At 48.1% G+C, this 17957-nt stretch overlaps 2 protein-coding genes and 1 long non-coding RNA gene across 5 annotated transcripts in view; 2 read left to right on the top strand and 1 right to left on the bottom strand.

Annotated features, from left to right (window-relative positions):
- The window catches only part of CYFIP2 (cytoplasmic FMR1 interacting protein 2), a 108357-nt gene that overhangs the window by 43144 nt on the left and 47256 nt on the right, over nt 1-17957 (bottom strand). For all 3 annotated transcript variants that reach the window (XM_031449411.2, XM_064484491.1, XM_064484490.1), the window contains exons 18-23: nt 17490-17586; nt 16925-17001; nt 14103-14211; nt 12304-12423; nt 6649-6848; nt 5685-5772 (exon numbers count right to left, since the gene is read on the bottom strand). In XM_031449411.2, coding sequence (XP_031305271.1) covers nt 5685-5772; nt 6649-6848; nt 12304-12423; nt 14103-14211; nt 16925-17001; nt 17490-17586 — 691 coding nt within the window. The remainder of the gene's footprint in view (nt 1-5684; nt 5773-6648; nt 6849-12303; nt 12424-14102; nt 14212-16924; nt 17002-17489; nt 17587-17957) is intronic.
- Nucleotides 784-5532, top strand: FNDC9 (fibronectin type III domain containing 9). Its single transcript, XM_010987242.3, has 2 exons — nt 784-906; nt 2951-5532. Exon 2 carries the CDS (start codon nt 2958-2960, stop codon nt 3672-3674), a length of 717 nt encoding a protein of 238 aa, XP_010985544.2. The 5' UTR covers nt 784-906; nt 2951-2957; the 3' UTR covers nt 3675-5532.
- LOC116152341 (uncharacterized) lies at nt 10055-15332 on the top strand. Its single transcript, XR_004135952.2, has 2 exons — nt 10055-10538; nt 12901-15332. It is a non-coding gene; the product is annotated as an uncharacterized LOC116152341 (long non-coding RNA).

The raw sequence follows: 17957 nt of genomic DNA, 5'->3' as shown, positions 1-17957 counted from the left end.
CGTCTTGGTGTATAAATCTCCTCCTGCTTCCTCTTATTAAGACACTGAATTCAGGGCTCCCCCTCAATCCAGGATGACATCATTTCGAGATCCTGAACTAATTAAATCCACAAAGATCTGACTTCGAATGATGGTTGCATTCTGAGGTTCTGGGTGGGCTGAGGGAGGGACACTCAAACCAAATGAGTACAACTGTCACGACTGTTTAGCCAGCCTCACGTGGGTTCTGGACGGGGCAGGGCTAGTACTCACGTCTTCCATCTGCCATCCTGATCTAGCCAAAACCATTAGCTTTACAGTGGATGGAACTGAGGCCCAGAGAATAAAAGCGCCTTCACCAGCGTCATACAACCAGGTAAAGCCTCAGGAGAAAAGAATGAAGAAAGAAGAGGAGACAGAGGTGGGGTAGGAAGAGGGGCGGTGGGGTGGGAGGGGATGAGGATGCAATGACTGTTCTACCTGTGAGAGAACAGAGAAGGGCACCTTTGCATTTGAAACCACTGCCAAAGATGGTCTAGATAGGGCAAAAATGATAACTAGTCTATTAGTGAGGCAGGTTAGGAGACTTTGAAGAATTAGTACCGTTCTGAGAATCAACGTGCAGTGGATTGTTTGCCTTTTTTTGGCCAAAGGAGTGAGAGCTCCTCTCACTGGGCAAAAGCTCTTCCAGGCTGGTCCCTGAAACACCATGCGTACAGATGCCTGCTGGTTGCCATGGTGAATGATGCTGATCTGAAGAAATGAATAACGTGAGCGCTGGGGGCGACAGTGGGATTACTCAGACAGTGGTGAGAGAGACACCAAGGAGAGCCCAGAGCAGAGGAGGGCAGAAGGCACCATTCCTTCAGCTGTGGTCCACTCTGCCTCTGAGGGCTGCGTTCTAACCGGATCCACTGCGAGCATCAGGTAAGGGACATAAATGGCTCTTCTTGGAAATGGAAATGGCTTTTCCTTTCACACTCTGCTTGGAGGAGGGCCAAGCAATATGGATAGCTAAAAATGGGGGGCTGGGTGGGGGAGGAGAAGTGGATTTAGGAACGGAAGCAGAGGAAGAAAAATAAATAAGGGGAAACATTTGGTCCTAAAAGCTGCAGACGCTGCATCTTGACAGAAAGCTCTTTAAAATGTCTGCTGTGGAAAACTCAGTCTGCAAAGACAGCCGGCAAAGATGTGAGGCAAACAGAAGAGATTCATGACAAGAAACGGGATTCCTGATCACTCCTGTTGGAAGGGTTTACGAGGGCTGTTGCCTCTGTATCTTAAGTAATGAACTGAGTGCTTTTCATTGCAGTTGGATGCATATTTACAGGGATGTGTAGGGTGCTGGGGTGGGATGGACAGGTGCCTACAAGAAGGAGACCGATGGAGAAAGCCCAAATATTCACTCCCCTCTGCAGTGACCCTCCCTGGAGGGATCTGAACACACTTAACCTCATCCCTTTGGTCCCCTATTTTTCTGGGAAAAAAATTTCCAGGCTAACGGAAAGGAATGCTTCCCCTTCCTGAGCATTTTAGTTCACTGTCATCCTAAGAGAAGAAAAACAAGGACTGAAAAACCACTCAGTGCTGTGCACCTTCCTGAAGCTCACCTCCTTTGGGGAACATGGGTACCAAGGTCAGAGGGAGGAGAGGGGAGAGAAAGCAGCTCGTAACAGAAGTCAGTTTGGCTTAATATACAATTCAGGTTCAAATCAGATCAACTGTTCTTTTACTATGTCACTGCAATCCAAAATGAAACCTTCTGTGTTTCACGCGAGAGAAGAGGGGCAGAGAACAGAGCTGGGGGAGGGCTATATGTGAACACACAAAGGTTGAGTATGTCTGGCCCTGAATTTCAGATCAGGGGAAATTCAGAGGAGAGGAACCATCCCTCTCAAACAGATAGAATTAGAGAGAAACTATAAAGCTTGAAGATGGCGCCCTCCTATCAAAGGGAGAGGGCTCATGTGATTTGTCGGGAAAAACAGCAACCCGGTCTGAGTGCCGGCACCTCGTTTTGCAATAACGCTCTGTTACTGAACACAGCAGCCTTGCATGTGGCCATCCAGTGGTTCCATGGCTTTGGGTCTTGTACTTGTTAGCTGACTGCTCCTCTCAGATTGCTCCTCTGTAAAATGGGAATCTAGCTCTGAGGCTGTGATGAACGAAGCCTATTTATTGTACGTGAGCTTCCAGCGCGACCTGTGACAGCAACAGCTCGCTAACTGCTGGTGGTTATTACCGTGGAGAACGTTCACAGTGCCAGCGGTATCAGGCAGAAGCAGTTATGCTGGTGTTCGGAGCTGATTAGCTGGACCTATGAAATTACCGTCCTAGGTAATTTCAGCTTTGAAAGAACAAACAGATGGACAAAACAGGAGCAGAGGCTTTGGGGAGAAATCAGCTGACACTGAGTGACACAAATCTCCTCTAACCATGGGCGACAGAACAGGCAGGCTAAAAACAGTGGCCGGAATGTTCTAGATAAATGAGCTCACAGCACCTGGGGCAGAAACGGGGTCCAGAGGGAAATTCGAGGTGAAATAATTGGCTGACTTGAAAGTCACATACCCTTGGGGACTATCGTTGAGACTCTGAGGTTCTGCTGATTTCTCCTTTCATTGCCTTTTTTTCCCCTTCTTCTTTTTTTTTTTTTTTTTTTAAATGTTTGGGGGCAATGTTGTATTTAAAGATTCTTTAAAGGCTGGGGGATGCAGGCGCATCTTTTATTTTTTTAGGCCTGAAGGCCCCCCGGCTTTGGCATGAGACAGCCCTGACTTGAACTATGGTTCTGCCATTTCTGAGCTGTTCCTCGGTGGAGTATCGCCACCTCTCAGCCTCCATTTCTCCGTCTGCAAAATGGGGGTGATATTAGTCCACATCTCGAATGCTCAATGAATGGTGGCTATGAGTATCATAAACACATCCTTATGCTGGGGGGTGTCACTCTTCCCTTTGATTCTGGTTTCAGAATCGAGATGAACATCGAGGTTGGGAACGTTTCTTATATGGGAGCCATCATTTCCTGGTCGTCCTCGGAGCCCTGCCTGGAGGACTATTACCATATTATGTACAGGCCCAATTGGAACAGCATCTTCTCTGGCTATCTTCGCTACAGCTTCCACCACGAGGAGAAGGTGCCTCGAACGATCAGCTCCGTGGTGCTGGAACACCTCACCCCTTCCACTCTCTACTTCCTGTGCATCAGCTGCAAGAAGATTCTCTTCCCTTACAGGCACTACTGCACCATGTTCCACACCCTGGATAAGAGTCCGCTGGCTGCTGGAAGCTCCCTGGTGGACCCCCAAATCTCCCTTTGGGTGCTGATGGCCATCCTGCTGGCCTGCTTCACGGCCGTCTTAGCCTTCATCTGCCTCCAGTTCTGGTGCATCCGCTGCCACGAGCCTCGATGGTCTTACAGAGCCGGCCACATGGAGGAAGCCAACGGGCTGGTGAGATGGCCAGAGGAGGCCCCCGCTCTGGGTCAGGGGGAGGAAGACCTGCAGGGGCTCCCCCTGGTGGAACTGCCGCGCAAGAACTCCGGAGCCGAGGCAGAACCCGAAGCCGCAGCCGCCGACGCCGCCGCCGCCGCCGCCGCCGCCGCCCCCGAAGCCGACCAGGATGCCCCTGACCTGGATGCCTTGCAAAGGGAGGGGGGTGACCATCCCGTGGTAGTGCCTCATTTCGGGGAGTGAGAGGTCGGGAGGAGGCAGCCCGCGTTACGTAGCTTAAAGCCCTCCAGCCAGTAGGTCTTCTGTAAAAAAAAGCACCCGTAGACTCCCCATGTGTCTCCCCTCAAACGTCAGTGCCCTTGCGGTCATCTGGTTGGACAAATGCCCTTTGACAGAGCTTCTCAAGCACACACCGCCCGGGTGTGCCAAGGGAGGAACATGGTATCTTTGAGGAGTGCCCATTTCGGGGGAGGGGGCTCAGTGAGGAATTAAAGGCATTATTTTAACATTAAAACAACCATAAACACATTATGGCGTAGAAAGCAGAAGTTGCATGACTGAAAGAAAAGCCAACACTTCAGGGGAATTTCTGAGTTGAAGATGGGCCCTAGCTGAGAAAAATACCTGGTCTCCTCTGTTGTTGGGGGGGGGGGGGGGTTATTTTGGAAGGATGTGAGAAGCCTTGCTCCAGAGTGTTTTCCAACTTTTAGCCAATCCCACATCACCTTGTACCCCATCTCCACTTTTTTTTTAATCTCATAGACTACCTTTACTATCATTAAGAACACATTTGCTTTAAATTAACTCACTTTTTAAACTTATGTTAATAGCCATATGTTACTCCCCAAACGAAAAACCAACATCCTCCTGCTATCAATAGAAGGGAAGAGACATAATAAATAGAATAAAGACAAAATAATATTAAATTTGACTTAGATACTATCACCTACTAAAGGCGCTGAGCTTAGGGCCTGCTCTCTTATCTTGGATAAAAAAGGGAGATGAGCAGTCGTTGGAGAGGTATTAAAGATATGTGCACTGATATTAAGACTTTCTCCTTGATATAATCAGCAAGGTTTGAAAGAGAATTGAAAAGGGAGTCACTCTGTGAGCCCCTGTTAATGAACGCCACGCCTGTGAACTATCTAAAATGCTGTCTGTAAGGGTCCCCTGATTTGAAAGAGTTGCTTTGACTGGACTGGCTGCTCTGAAGAAGACACCTGCACTCTCGCAGCATCATTGGAAGACTTCCTAAGGCCCACCCTCAGGCCCGAGGGGTGGGCACTCACCTTGGGTCCTCACACTTCCCATCGAGGGCTCCCTGCCCTGGAGGAGCACCTCTTCTGACAATGTGCTATTTAGCCAGTCATTCTCTCTTCTAAGTCCATCTGTGCTTTGTGAAAATGGGGTCAAGGTGGCCATCTTTCGTCCATCACACACAGAAAACCATTTTGGCTTTTTTGCTGCTGTGGTTGAGATACTGCACCCTTTCAGCGTCCTTCTCCCACGCAAACCCGCAAGGTAGGAAACAAATCTATATGTGTCAGAGTGTTGGGAGACTCTGTGAACCGTGCTCCCCTGTGCCCACCATGGGTGTGGAACTGGAGCCCGAGGAGGGCGGAGATGAGTCTGATTCAACCTCTGCTATATCCCCAGCATGGACAGTCTGCCCAGCGTCTGGCTGCACTGGGGGCTTAAGGAATGTCTGCTTAACAAATGGCAAAGGACAGAAGGTCTAGAAAGGTACCACGTGGAGGCTTAGTTAGTGTCAGGACCTGCACTGGGAACGAGGCAGCAAAGAGACAGGAGAAGACCTGTCTCTCAGCTCTCGCTCTGGCCATCGGCAACTTCCTTCAAAGCCCCACCTTCCCAACTGCTTCCTGCCTGCAAATCCCCCATAGTTACAGAGCACAAAATCCCAGAACCACAGGACGATACCACAGTGAACTGACTGAGAACAGGAGGAGATGGGACGCCAAGACGAGAAGCCCCACACGCCTACTTCCCCGCTCGCCTCCGTGAAGTCCTCCCCAAACGCTCCTGCCCGGAATCCAGCCCCGCCAGGTCTGCGCTCACCCCCGCCCTTGCTGGTTGTGAACAAATAAAGATGAATATATTCTCAGTTGTTTCCACCTGGATCTCACTGCTGCCTCTTTATCTCACACGTCTTGCTTTCCTGATTTGGGGAACACTTTTCTATTTGCTTTAGCTCATTAACCCTCTTCTAAGTAAAACACAGGCGAGGCCACTCACCTTGGACCCGTAGAGGTAATAAGGCTGGACGTTGGCCGGTTTATCTCTTTGCGGTTCTTGGGTGAAAGGAATGGCAGTTCGGACAAAACTAGTAGAAGAAAAGAGATGGGGCGGGAGTTAACTGGGTCCTAATATTATTCTTCAAGGCACACGATATAGCAGGAGGCCTTCCTGACCAGGTGTAGCCACCCTGCTTCTTAGGCAGTTGCCTATACACGTACTAAGCTCTTCAGACAGACTCCCCTTTGATGCCTGTCTCTTTGCCACGGATGGAAACACTGAAGCCCAGGCTCACGGATTCGACTCTGGGCTTGTTACTCAGGACAGAGGTCAAGAAAGTTGAGAACTGGCTGAGCCTGAAAACAGCCTTCTCCGGGGCTCCGACCCTCCAGCCTCACTTTGGTTTCCTCAAGAGCAAGGTTCTGCAAACTCTTTCTGTAGAGACCCAGATAGCAAACATGTGCAGCTTTGCAAGCCAGATGGTCCCTGTCACAAGTACTCAACTCTGTCGCAGCATGAAAACACCCATAAACAACCGGAAACAAGCATGCACGGAGGGCAGCGTTCCCATAAAGCTTTATGAATTTCAAATAATTTCCACTTGTCATCAAATTATAATTCTTCACATTTTCCCCCCAACTATTTAAAAATATCAATTCCATTCTCAGCTCATGAGCTGATCAAAAACAGTTGGCGACTAGATGTGGCTTGTGGGTCGAAGTTTGCAGATCTCTGCCCAAGAGGATTAAAAGTCCCAAATTGTTACAGAAATGGAAGTCCGTCTTGCTAAATGTGTGAATTCCTCCCAGGCCCTTCCAGGCATTCAGCACATACTTAATTAATGCTGGCTGGCCGTGAGCCAGGCCCGGGAGATACTGAGAGGGCCTAGTCTGGAGCAGGCAGCTGTCTGCTCCCGCCCCCCTCTCCTCCCGCCCAAAGTGGCTTTGCACAGAGACTCCCTCACCGGTTGGTGGACCCATTGTAGCAGTAATTGGGGAGGAAGTCGAAGTTCAGCTCCCAGAAGACGTGCAGGGTGATGCGGCCGTAGGGGGCAGACACGTTGTGATTGGCCTCCCGGAACATGGCGTCGAAGCTGTCCAGGGTCATGTGCTTACATAGCAGCCGGTGAGTGAGCCGGTTGATCTCCAGCAGCCACTCCAGCTCCTGTAGAGAGAGAGGGCCCGTGGAGGCTGAGGACTTACACATACACCTTGCACGTGGGCACTGCTATCTGACAGGTTCCTTTCACACAAGGGAGAGCCCCTCAGACAACCTCCTAGGTGCCAACGGAGAGCCTAGGACCCTTGCAGCAGTATGGAACCCATTCCCTCTTCTGAGCAGTGAGGGAAGTGCTGGACCAGGCCGAGGGAGGCTGCATGCCCGTCCCCAGAAAGGGGACCCCAGACCACGTGCAAATCCCATCTGCACCTCCTTGGTTTCCAGTTTCCATATTGCTAACTCTCATGCCTCAGAGTTGCAAGTAAAGTAAATGGAAGCTGAGACTGGCCATCCATGATCCGGGGCTCCGTCTCCATCCTGCAGAAAGCAATCATTAGAGCTACCACCTACCAGGTACTTACAGTTAGGTTGGACCATATGAAACGACTGGTTTTTAGGTCAAACACCATCCAATGCTAGTAATTTCTTACGGCTCAAACTAATATGTGCCTGGCAGTATTCTAATTACTTTACACGTGTTCATTCACTTCATGCTCAAAAACCTCTATAAGGTCAGCATGACAGCTGTTCTTACTATATACGTACAGAAACTAGGCTCTAAGAAGTGAAGTAACCTGGCTTCAAATCCAGGAAGTTGGGCTCCGAAGCTCATAGTCTTAACTGCTGTACACTATAGGAATGCAAAAACCAGCTGGGGGCAGAATGCTCCCTCCTTTGGACTCCTCCCGTGTCCCTCAGTCACACAGAGGTTGGATACACGTGTTGGCAAAGGTTTGGCTGAAAGCCATGGAGCAAGGACGTGCATGAGCTGTGAACCCTGGCCATTCAGGCAGAGAACGGGAGCAGAGCGGATAATATCCAGGCACAGCAGGTCACTGCACTTGCTGAGAAGTGCAAAGAGAGTGAAACCCTCTGGGCTGGCTTTCGTTTCTTACTGCATTCCTATCAAAGAGAATCAAAACACAGTCCTGTGCAGGGAGAAAAGGCCTCCCTCTTTATGATGCTCTTGCGCACTCCTGTATTGCTGTGGTCTTTTGAGATGGGTACGACTGTCCCTGTTTCACAGAGGGGAAAACTGAGGCTCAGAAAGTGAAGTGACTTGCCCAAGAGCACAGAGGGGATACAGAACAGGGCTTAGGAAATGATCCCAGGTCATCTGATTCCGAGTCACATGTGTTTGGCCCCTGTGACACAGCTGCCTGGAATAAAGAAGCAACTGCTGAGAAAGCCCTTTGAAAAGTAAGACAGTGTTACAACATGAAAGCGAAAAGAACTTTGGCAAGGGCAGCTCCCTAGAGCGTGGTCAGGAGGTGGGATGGTCAGAGGGCTAGCTTTAACAGCTGGGACTTGGAGCTCAGTCGTCTGCAGTCATAGGAGGCAGCCTTATACCAGGGATTCAGATTTATTCTCATAGGCCACAAGCCCCCCCAACCCTGGTCGGGGTCCCGAGTGTGGTAGATTCAGACCACACTTCCCATCCCAGAGCTTCGTCTCTCTGAAGTTCAGACCCTGCGGCTCTAAATCGGGGGCACAGAACTGAATCAAAGTTTGCAGACTTAACTGGCTGCAGGTAAGTGAGACACGCTAGGGTGGGAGGGAGTCCCAGGCTGGGCTGTCCGTGGCGGACTGGAGAGTCCCTGCCAGATAAAGGCGGAGCTGCTGCTCCACGCCACTGTTCGCTACCATGTGAGAACAGGGCTTAGAGATGGCAGATCCCGCAATCTTTTAAAAGAAGGCCAAAGTCTGGATTTCAATTCTGGAATGGTAGCTAGAAGAGTAAGTTTCCAGTTATTGTGCACCACGAAGTAAATGAAGGAGGGAAACACAGTATCAGCTGCCTGCTTCTGTCTCTTGGGGCTTTTTTAGTTGGACTGCATCTTTGGACTCACTTAGAATGGGTAAAAAAGTAAATAAAAAATAAATGCAATAAATACACATGAGTTTATTTCCAAACTCACTGAGTCTCATGGCACACGGAGGTGCCGGGTGACCATGAAGACAGCTGCAGATGAGAAACTGGGGCACTGCTGCTGTTCTCACGTTCTGTGATTTTCACAGTCTCACAAATGCGCACCAGTGTTTACGAGGGAGCCTTGGGGAGGGGGGGTCTCAACTCTGCCGATGTGGAGGCTGCTGGAAATGCAGGTCCACTTTTTCCACCGCGCAACAGTACAGGGGTTTTTATTAGGCAATGCAAATTGTGTTTTTGCATCAACTGTGTTCTTCCCGCCTTTAAATCAGGAGAGGGCACTTGTCTGAGGGACGCAGGGCTCAATGCATCAAGGCACAGAGATTTAAAAGACCACAGAGGCGGTTCAGGTGACTTCCGAGAGGATGCTAGCTCTCTACAGTGATGCCAGTTTACTGATGGGCAACCCAGAGAAGCAGAACTGAGTGAATACAGCACCCAAACGGGCAACTTCTGTGAGCAGTGGGAAGAGCTCTTTCACGGGAGCCAGAAAATCTGAGAGTCAGCTGCACTCGGCAGTTACTCAGCTCTGTGGCCCGGGCAGGCCAGAAGAATAGGGGTCTCAAACTCAGACACAGCGGGGCCTGGCAGGGCATCGCATGAATGAAGTGCGCCACGGGGCCTGCGGCAAACCCAAGACAGCACAGCCCCGCCAGTGGGACTGTCTAACCATTTCTAGGCAACTGTTGCCATGTCAGAAGGCTGGCTGGATGTTGCCAGAGCTTCCGCAGTTTTATTCAAATACTCCCCCATGTTAAATGTTAGCTCAAAATTTCAAATATGCCGTGCAGCCTAAACAAAACACAGTCTACAGGCTGCCAGCTCCCAGCTTCAGCGTCAGAGCCCTCCAGAAATCTATTTGCTTAGCTGTGTAGGAGGAGGATGACTGATGGAAGAAATCTCTGCAACCCTGCCTCCTGGGCGTCAAGCCCCTCCCAACCCCCCCATCTCGGAATGGAGCCTCTAAGGTGGAGGGAAGGGCCGAGGAATGCGCGCAGCACATTCCTCGCTTTGTTTCTCAGGAGAGGCAGAACTTCTCAGCCAAGGCGGCAGGGCCCCCTGACCCCACAGGAGAGAGCCTCGTGAGCCCCGAGGGCTCTGTGGGCAGTGGCTACTCTCCTGCGGACCGACCGTTCCCCTCACCTGACAGACCCAGGCTTTCACTGCTTGTTTGGGTTTGTTCCCAGCTAAAAGAACATTCAGTGCCTTTCAAACGGTGGGAAGAGGCCACCAACACCCACACATGCTCCGAAGCCAGTTTTTCCACAAGGAATGCTCATTGCATTCATCACTAGAAGAAAACTAGAAGGTAACAGATAAACAAAGAAGATAAAAAACCAAAACTCCCACCTCCTGGACATAATCACTGCTAACACTTGGCATAAACAAAGACAGACGTTTCTTAAAGTCGGTCTCCCAGAGGCACTTGCACTGTACCATAGTCTCTTAAGTCAGTGATCCAGGACTGAGGTGGGCAGCTGGGTCAAGCCCTCTTAGGAAATGCTGCTGAAAATCCACCCTGAGAGGGTTTCATTTGCAGGTGAAAACGTCTATGTCCCTCTCTTTTTTTCATCAGCTATTTTCCATTAAGTGCAAGGAATTATGCAAAGCTCTTTCCAGACAGTGTGCCTCATTTCATCCTTCCAACAATGCTACGAGGGGAAGTCTAATATTTCCTCGATGGTACTGCAGACCTGTAGTACAAGGTAAGTAACTCTCCCAACATTACCCAGCTAGTAAACAGCAGGGCCGGGACTGCAATCCCAAGGTCCTTCTGACTCTAGTTCTTAGACGCCTTTTTTTTTTAATCACTTTGTCGGTTAAAAAAAAAAAACTTATTATTTTGAAATAATTTTAGACTTAACAGAAAAGTTGTGAAAACTGCAGAGTTCCTGCATCTTCCTGACCCAGTTTCTTTAAATGTTAACATCTTACATACTCATAGTACAATTATCTAAAGAAGGAAATTAACATTGGTACAAGTCTACGAACTAAAATGACAGACCCTTTGCAGATTTCATCAGTTCTTCATGAAGGTCTGTTTTTTTTCTCTCTAAGATTCAATCCCACATTGCACTGAGCTGTCACCACGTCTCCTTAGTCTTTCCAATCTCTTAACAGTTTTTAGTATCTGTCTTTTATGTTCTGGATTCTTTTGAACAGCACTGCTCGTTTTTGAATCCCATTTGATTTGAGTTTCTCTGATATTTTCTCGTGATTCGATTGAGACTATGCATTTTGGCAAGAATACCAGAGAAGAATATATATCAGGGGATGCACGAATGGATCTTATTACTGGTGATAGTAACCCTCCGTGCTTGGTTAAGATGGTGTCTGCTTGGTTAAGATGGTTTCCCCCTTGTAAAGTTATTATTCTTCCCTTCGGAATTAATAAATACCTGGAAAAAGACAGCTTGAGAGTATGCAAGTATCCTCTTTCTTCTCAAAGTTTTTTTAAAACAAATTTGTGAATAATTTTAAAATTTTGGTAAAATATACATAATATCAAATTTACCATTTGAACCATTTCTAAACGTACAGTTCTGCGGCATTAGGTACATTCACGTAATTGTGCAACCATCGCCACTACCCACCTCCAGAACGTCCTAATCTTCCTCAACTAAACCTGTGTACCCGTTAAACACAAGCTCCCCATTCCCGGACAACCACCTTCTACTTTCTGTCTCTATGGATTTGACTACTCTAGAAGCCTCATATTAAGAGAAATCATAAAATGCTCTTCTCAGAGTTCTGCCCTCTAATTTTAGCATCTATTGCCAAATCTCGCTTGCAACAATGACTACTGTGGTGTCCTAATGGCGATTTTCTATTTCTCTCATTCCTTCTACTCATCTGCTTTTGAAGTATTTAACATGTTTCTTTGATTCCCCTAAAGATTTATCAACCAAGTTTATTCTTCTTATTCTTGGAGAGAATTAGCAGAAAGTCCTTCAAATTGCTGATTAATAAAAGAAGGGCGCAGGCCTGTTCTGTATTTGGGCATCAGAAACAGCTACATAACTTGCACGTCCCAGCCCCCAAATAAAAATGTGGGGACCCCTGTTAAAGGATTATTAAGAATTTCAAGACAGTGATAGTAGAGCATTAAACCCAGCAAGACCCTTTCTGGCCTCTAAACCACCGCCTTCCCATGAAGTCAAGCCTGCCGTGCAACCTTCCCTAGCTTCTTAGGACCACCCAGATACTGGCTGGATCTGCAGAATCCTAAGGAACAAGGAGCTGGGCCTCAGGGTTGGCCATCTCTCAAGATTTTAAGACCCGCCCCCAGGAATCAGGAGGATGGGCTTACTCTCATTCTTTGAAGTCTTTTTTTCCCCCTGTTCCATTCAGACGGGAAAGAGACTCATTGCTTCTCTTTAAGTAGCTCAGGACTAGGCTAAAAACAGCTCCCACCGAGTCTCTAGCCTGAGGAGCCCTAGAGTGGAGCTTCCAAGGGCCCCCGACTCTTACCACGATGGAGGTCAGGTCCTCACTCTCAAAGCGGCTGATGGCCTGGTCCAAGGATTTATACATGGCAGCAGAGATGCGCTGGGTGATGAGTCTGTTCAGGTCAATTGATCTGCCCAATAGCTGCATGGAAGAGAGAGAGAGAGAGAGAAGTTCCTTGAGGTTCGCACAGGCACATGGTGACTAAATGCATTGCACTGACAGGAAACTGGACTCAAACTATCACAAACGTTACCAGGACAAACAGGGACTGTATGTAGAAAACGGTGTTGTTAAACGTCCTGAGTGTGATCATTCTATTTTGATGATGAGAGAACGTCCTTGTTCTTAGGAGATATGTGCTGAGGTACCAGGGGTAAAGTGTCATGGTGGCTGCAACTTACTCTCAAATGGCTAAGGAGAAGGTATGCATATTAAAAATATATTTATAAATATATACAAAATATATATTTAAAGTACATTTGCTGTATTTGTGAAAGAGAAAAAACACATGCATAAGAAAAAGAAAATGAAGCAAATGTATAAAATATGAATAATCACGAATCAGGCTATAAAGTATATGTCTGTGTTTATTGTGTTATTCTTTCAACCAACCTACAGGTTTGAAATATAAAAAGTTGAGGAAAGATACGATTCACTCAGACTGCAGGAACTGGCTCAAGACAAGCTCTGGCACCCTGTGCAATGCTGACGTCCTAAATTTAGCCCTGAGGCTCTTCCTGCATCAGGCCTGTGCCCCAGTGCACGGTCACCGCGGAGCAGCAGTCCTCTCAGCAAAGGCCCTACTGTGTGCCTTTGTGGGGGTGAATTAAAACGCATGAGGAGAAGGGCCTATTACAGGATGGAAAATATAGCTTAGGAACATTTCCACTGTGGTACACGTGGGCATTCTTGCAGATGCTATATAGATAGAGCAATAAACATTTATTGAGCACCTGCGGTGTGCACTGCACCTTGCTATATGCCCAAGGGTTATTCTTTTATTTTTTTCTGCTTCCCTTTTAGAAGAGATTTCCTACCAACTGACTAAAGCCCCTTAGAGCCATCTCGCGCACACACAAAGCCCTCAGGATTAACGTGGCTGATTCTAGCTGCACTGGTGACTGACTGCCGTAATCTTCTGAGAGGCTCGTGGGAGCTCTCTCATGAGCCCCTGCTGTTGGCAGAGGTGAAAATGTTTTTCCTCTTAGGATTCTCCGCTTCTCTTGGATTTCTCATAGAGACGGGAAAACCCGGGGTTTACAGGGTAAACCCTCTCCTCTTTACCCAGGGCATCTTCTCAGCCTCAGCCCTGCTCTCTGTCACCTGAGCTGTCCCCACAAACACACACAATAAGCACACGGGGTCACAGCACACGGGCCATTTCACCGCCGCATGGCCGACAGCAGGGCTTGGGAGGAGGGCGCGAGGTCTGCTGGAGGATCTGCTATTTTCTCTGCCTGGCTCACATCAACGGTTTACAGCTGGGGTATGTTTCTGAGCTCCTGGCAGCATTTCCTCTACATCTGGGGTCAAATGTTAACAGAGACTCCATGAAAACAAACGATAACCCTGGGTTTAGCCTGCCATGCTTCATTTCAGAGAACCCAGGGTCCTCCTCACTCAGGCCAGCACTGGGCCCCATTAGGGGTAGATTTACCCATTTCTGAATGTCGGTCCCACCTGAAGGAGGTGGGCTGAAGCTTATGATGGGAGGACAAAGGCTTGGGGGGGCCACACTCATCAGAGGTGAGAGGCAGACAGAACTTCACAGCTCTTCTCTCCTGCCCATCCCACCTCCACTGTGGCTTTCGTCACCATACCTGGACATGCCTCTGTTTCAGCAGCGTTTCGTAGCGGTTGGACGGCGGGTACGGAATGATGACTCCGTAATTCTTACATTCGGCCCTAAAACGTTTGTCCAGCAGGACGCTGCAAGGGGTGAGAGTGAGACAAGGCCAGTGAACATGACCACCACTCACATCTACTTCAGATCAGAGCATCAACTCACGAAGCGCCCCCTTCTATAGTTTAAATGTTATTTTTTTCTGCTCTAGAGCAAAGGTCTTCAAATGTTTTTCAGCCAAAAAAGCTCAGTAGGTGAAGTAGAATTTTTAAGTTTAAGACAGGCTACACAAAAGTTGAGCTTCTTTTTCCCCCTTTTATTCATTTACCAGAAAAGCAACCAAGAGCATTCCTGGTACATCCCAGGAAACACTCTAGGCACCAGGGTTTGTACCCTCATGGAGCTTACACTCTGGTGAAGACAGACTGATGATAAATAAAGCAGAGGAATGAAATAATTTCAGACAATAGTCAATATCTGCATAGTGTCTACCCTTCATGAGGCGTGCGCGCACAAACACACACACACACACGTGTACACAGTCACTTTTTAATCTGAAAACAACCCTATGGACTAGATGTGCTATTACCATCTTCCATCTGAGTCACGGATTGCAGAGTCATGAGTGCTCTGAAAATAATCCAACAGGATCATTTGGTACGAGGAGGTCAGGGAAAGCCTCTCTAAAGAGGTTTTGTTGGACAGACACCTAAATGTTAACACAGGGACGATTCGGGTGAAGAATCTTTCAGGCACAATTAGCCCGGTCCATGGAGAAAAGGAAAGCTGGCCAGTGTAGGTCAAGGGCAGGGCATGCCGGAGAGCATGGTGCAAAAACGACTTTATGAAGTCAGTCTAGGGGCCAGATCACTTGGGACTGTGGAAGCGACAGTAAAGAGGTAAGGTGTTTGCTAGATGTAACTGAAGCCACCGCAAGGTTTAAAGCAGGAAGGTGGCATCTCCTACATCTACACTGTCCAATACAGCAGCCACCCACCACCTGAGCCCACTGGGCACTGGGAATGTGGCGGACCCGGGCTGAGATGTGCTTTTAGTATAAAATGCACACTAGCTTTTAAAGACTTAGGAAAAAAGACAATGGAAACCATCTGTTTAAGAACTGTTCACATGTGATTACATGCTGAAATTCGGTTTTAGATGTAACTGGATTATATAAAATATATTATTAAAATTAACTTCACCTGTTCATTTTTCGTTTTTTTTTTTTTAATATGCCACTAAAACATTTACAGTCACCTCTGCAGCTCACATTTGTGGCTACATTGTGTTTCTGATGGACAGCGCTGATCTAGACCATTCTTTCCCTCTCAGGCTTTCTCTGACTCTCCCAACCTCTCTCAGTCTCCCTCAACTTCCCATATTTTTGAAAACCACAGGTCTTACAGGGAGGGACATAGACTAAGAGTCTTATTTCAGAACAAGTGTTTTGTAAACTAATATACCAAGGACCCAGGGTTTGACAAGTCAGAGTTTGTTATACAGACAATGAATCAGCGTATTTGAAATGAGAATTGCCTCAGAGAAGCTGGAAGCCCAGCTCACTGTTACAACCACACGCAATTCAATCCGGACAATTACAAAGTGACCTCCTGGTCAAAGGCTGTGTTCACTGTGCTTTCCCTGAAATCCTAACTAGATGCTTTCTACACTTTCCATCATTAAGAGCCATTCACTTCATTTAATGCACATTCTGTGTTAACGGAAACTTGTGCATTTATACACCACCTCCTGTCTGAAATGTATCAGAGCAACTCCAGTTGCTGAAAGCAACGCGAAACAAAACCTTACTGTAGAAAGAAAAAAATTAGTAACTATCTTTGAAATGATTGGTTTGTATATTTGGATTTCCAATGAGAAGGGAAATGCCTAATATATATACAGATTAAGGTTTTTCTTGATCAGTATTATTGTTGGTTGGAATTCCCAGGGGTCTAAATCAACACACACTGACACCACCAATAAGCCTGCACAACTGACACACCTCTTACCCAGACTTCTTCCCTGGCCTCCTGTCTGGCCTTCCCACTCCCATTCTTGCTCACCTCCAATCCATTCTCGACATTTTTATGTTTTAAGAGACCAGACTTTTAAAAATAAAAATCTAATCAGGTCGCCATCGTACTTTGGAAACATCCCACGGTGTCCCATTCCTCCTGGGATAAACGTCTACAAGGCCGTGGGACCTGGGCCCTGCCAACCCGCCCAGCCTCATCATGCAGCCCGCCCCCTCTGCGGTCTGTGAATGACACGGTTACCTGTACTGACTCACGTGAAGTCCCCTCAACAGCCCACGAGGTAGGCGTGCTATTATTAATGATTTTGCTTCTGCCCCAGGGACTTTGCACATGTAGTTTCTTTTGCCGGCCATTTCCTGTCCTACTCGTTACCTAGTTTTACTTATTCAACTCCTACCAACTTCAGAAATGAGTTCAAATGTTACTTTCTCAGGACAGCCTTTCCAGTTACTCACTCCAAAGAATAATTCAGGTTTAACTGGCACATATTCCCATTAACTGTTCCTTCATAGGAACCTCCCCTGTCACCGTGCATTCGCTAGTTTCCACTGCCTGTTTTCCTCACTAGGCTGTAAGCACCAGGATGTCTAGCACCATCTCTGCCTGTTTTCCTTTCTCCTATATTCTAGCAGCCAGTCCAGGCCCATGGAATCACTCAGATTTCCGTAGGTGCTAAAGAAGAAGGGAGGTTTTGCAAGACAGAACCTCGTCTTCCAGGTGGCAATCTTAGGACAGTTTGATGCAGTGCCCGGGGCTCTCCTACCTGCCAGCCATGGCCTTGTAGTAAGCAAAGATCTGGTCCGCCAGCTTGTAGACAAATTGATCAAAACACAAGTTCACCTGGTGGACAGAAAGCAGGAAATGTCAGTGGGGTCTGTCTGGCCTTATTACAGAAACTGGGCCAATTCAAGAGGGCAGCTGGGTAGGAATGCCTGAAGCGTATTGTGGAGCAAGATGCTTTGAAGGAAAAAGAAAGGAAGACCTTGTGGCCAAGTTAGTTTCGGGAGTGTGGTCCCCCACTCTCAAGATCCTCAGGTAGGCACAAAGAAGGCAAAATTCAAAAAGCTGTTGAGGAACTGCCCTCCTCACTGGTCCCCTCCTCGCTGCTACAAGGTGCCTGTCTGGGACCCAGAGGGGGCCCCTCACCTGACCACGCTGGCACCTGAGCTGGGAGAAACACACTTCTGCCGTTGGTAAGCCACACGGTCTTATTTTGTTATAGCGGCAGAAACAGACCAAGGCAGCCCACCGTGTCCCCACAGCCAGAGGTCGGAGAAGCCCAACTCTGGGACAAGGTGGCGAGAACCAAAGGAGGAGGGGTGACTTGCCTCGGCTTCGATCTCATCGTACAGGAACTGCTTTTTAAACTTGGTCAGAGCGTAGTAGGCGCTGTCATTGTACAGATCCAACGGATAGAGGACGTACCTGCAGGGGAAACCAATGCGCGGCAGCTCGCTAACCGTCGCTTTTACGGCAGGCTGGTTTGCACTCGCTCGGGAAATCAGAAAAGCTGGGTGAACCAGCGCAGGGTCAGGGAAAGAGACCCTTTCCGCTAAGGTGTTTCCAGCCTCCACTCAGGAATGATTCCCTTTACAGTCTGCCCACAGAAGCCAAAGTCCATGAATGCCGGGGGGAGGGTATAGCTCAAGTGGTAGAGCGCATGCTTAGCAAGCGTAGGGTCCTGGGTTCAATCCCCAGCACTGCCTCTAAAAAATAAATAAATAAATAAACCTAATTACTGCCCTCCCCCCAAAAAAACCCTACACACACACACACACACACACACACACACACAC

The sequence above is a fragment of the Camelus dromedarius genome, chromosome 3, assembly GCF_036321535.1.
Source record: "Camelus dromedarius isolate mCamDro1 chromosome 3, mCamDro1.pat, whole genome shotgun sequence".
Lineage (NCBI taxonomy): Eukaryota > Metazoa > Chordata > Mammalia > Artiodactyla > Camelidae > Camelus > Camelus dromedarius.
The sequence above is the reverse complement of the archived record's forward strand: the minus strand, read 5'-3'. Positions and strand labels throughout refer to the sequence as shown.

What these genes read in the sequence shown, in the direction of transcription:
- FNDC9 (XM_010987242.3), top strand. Translation starts at nt 2,958, where the DNA reads ATGAACATCGAGGTTGGGAACGTTTCTTATATGGGAGCCATCATTTCC.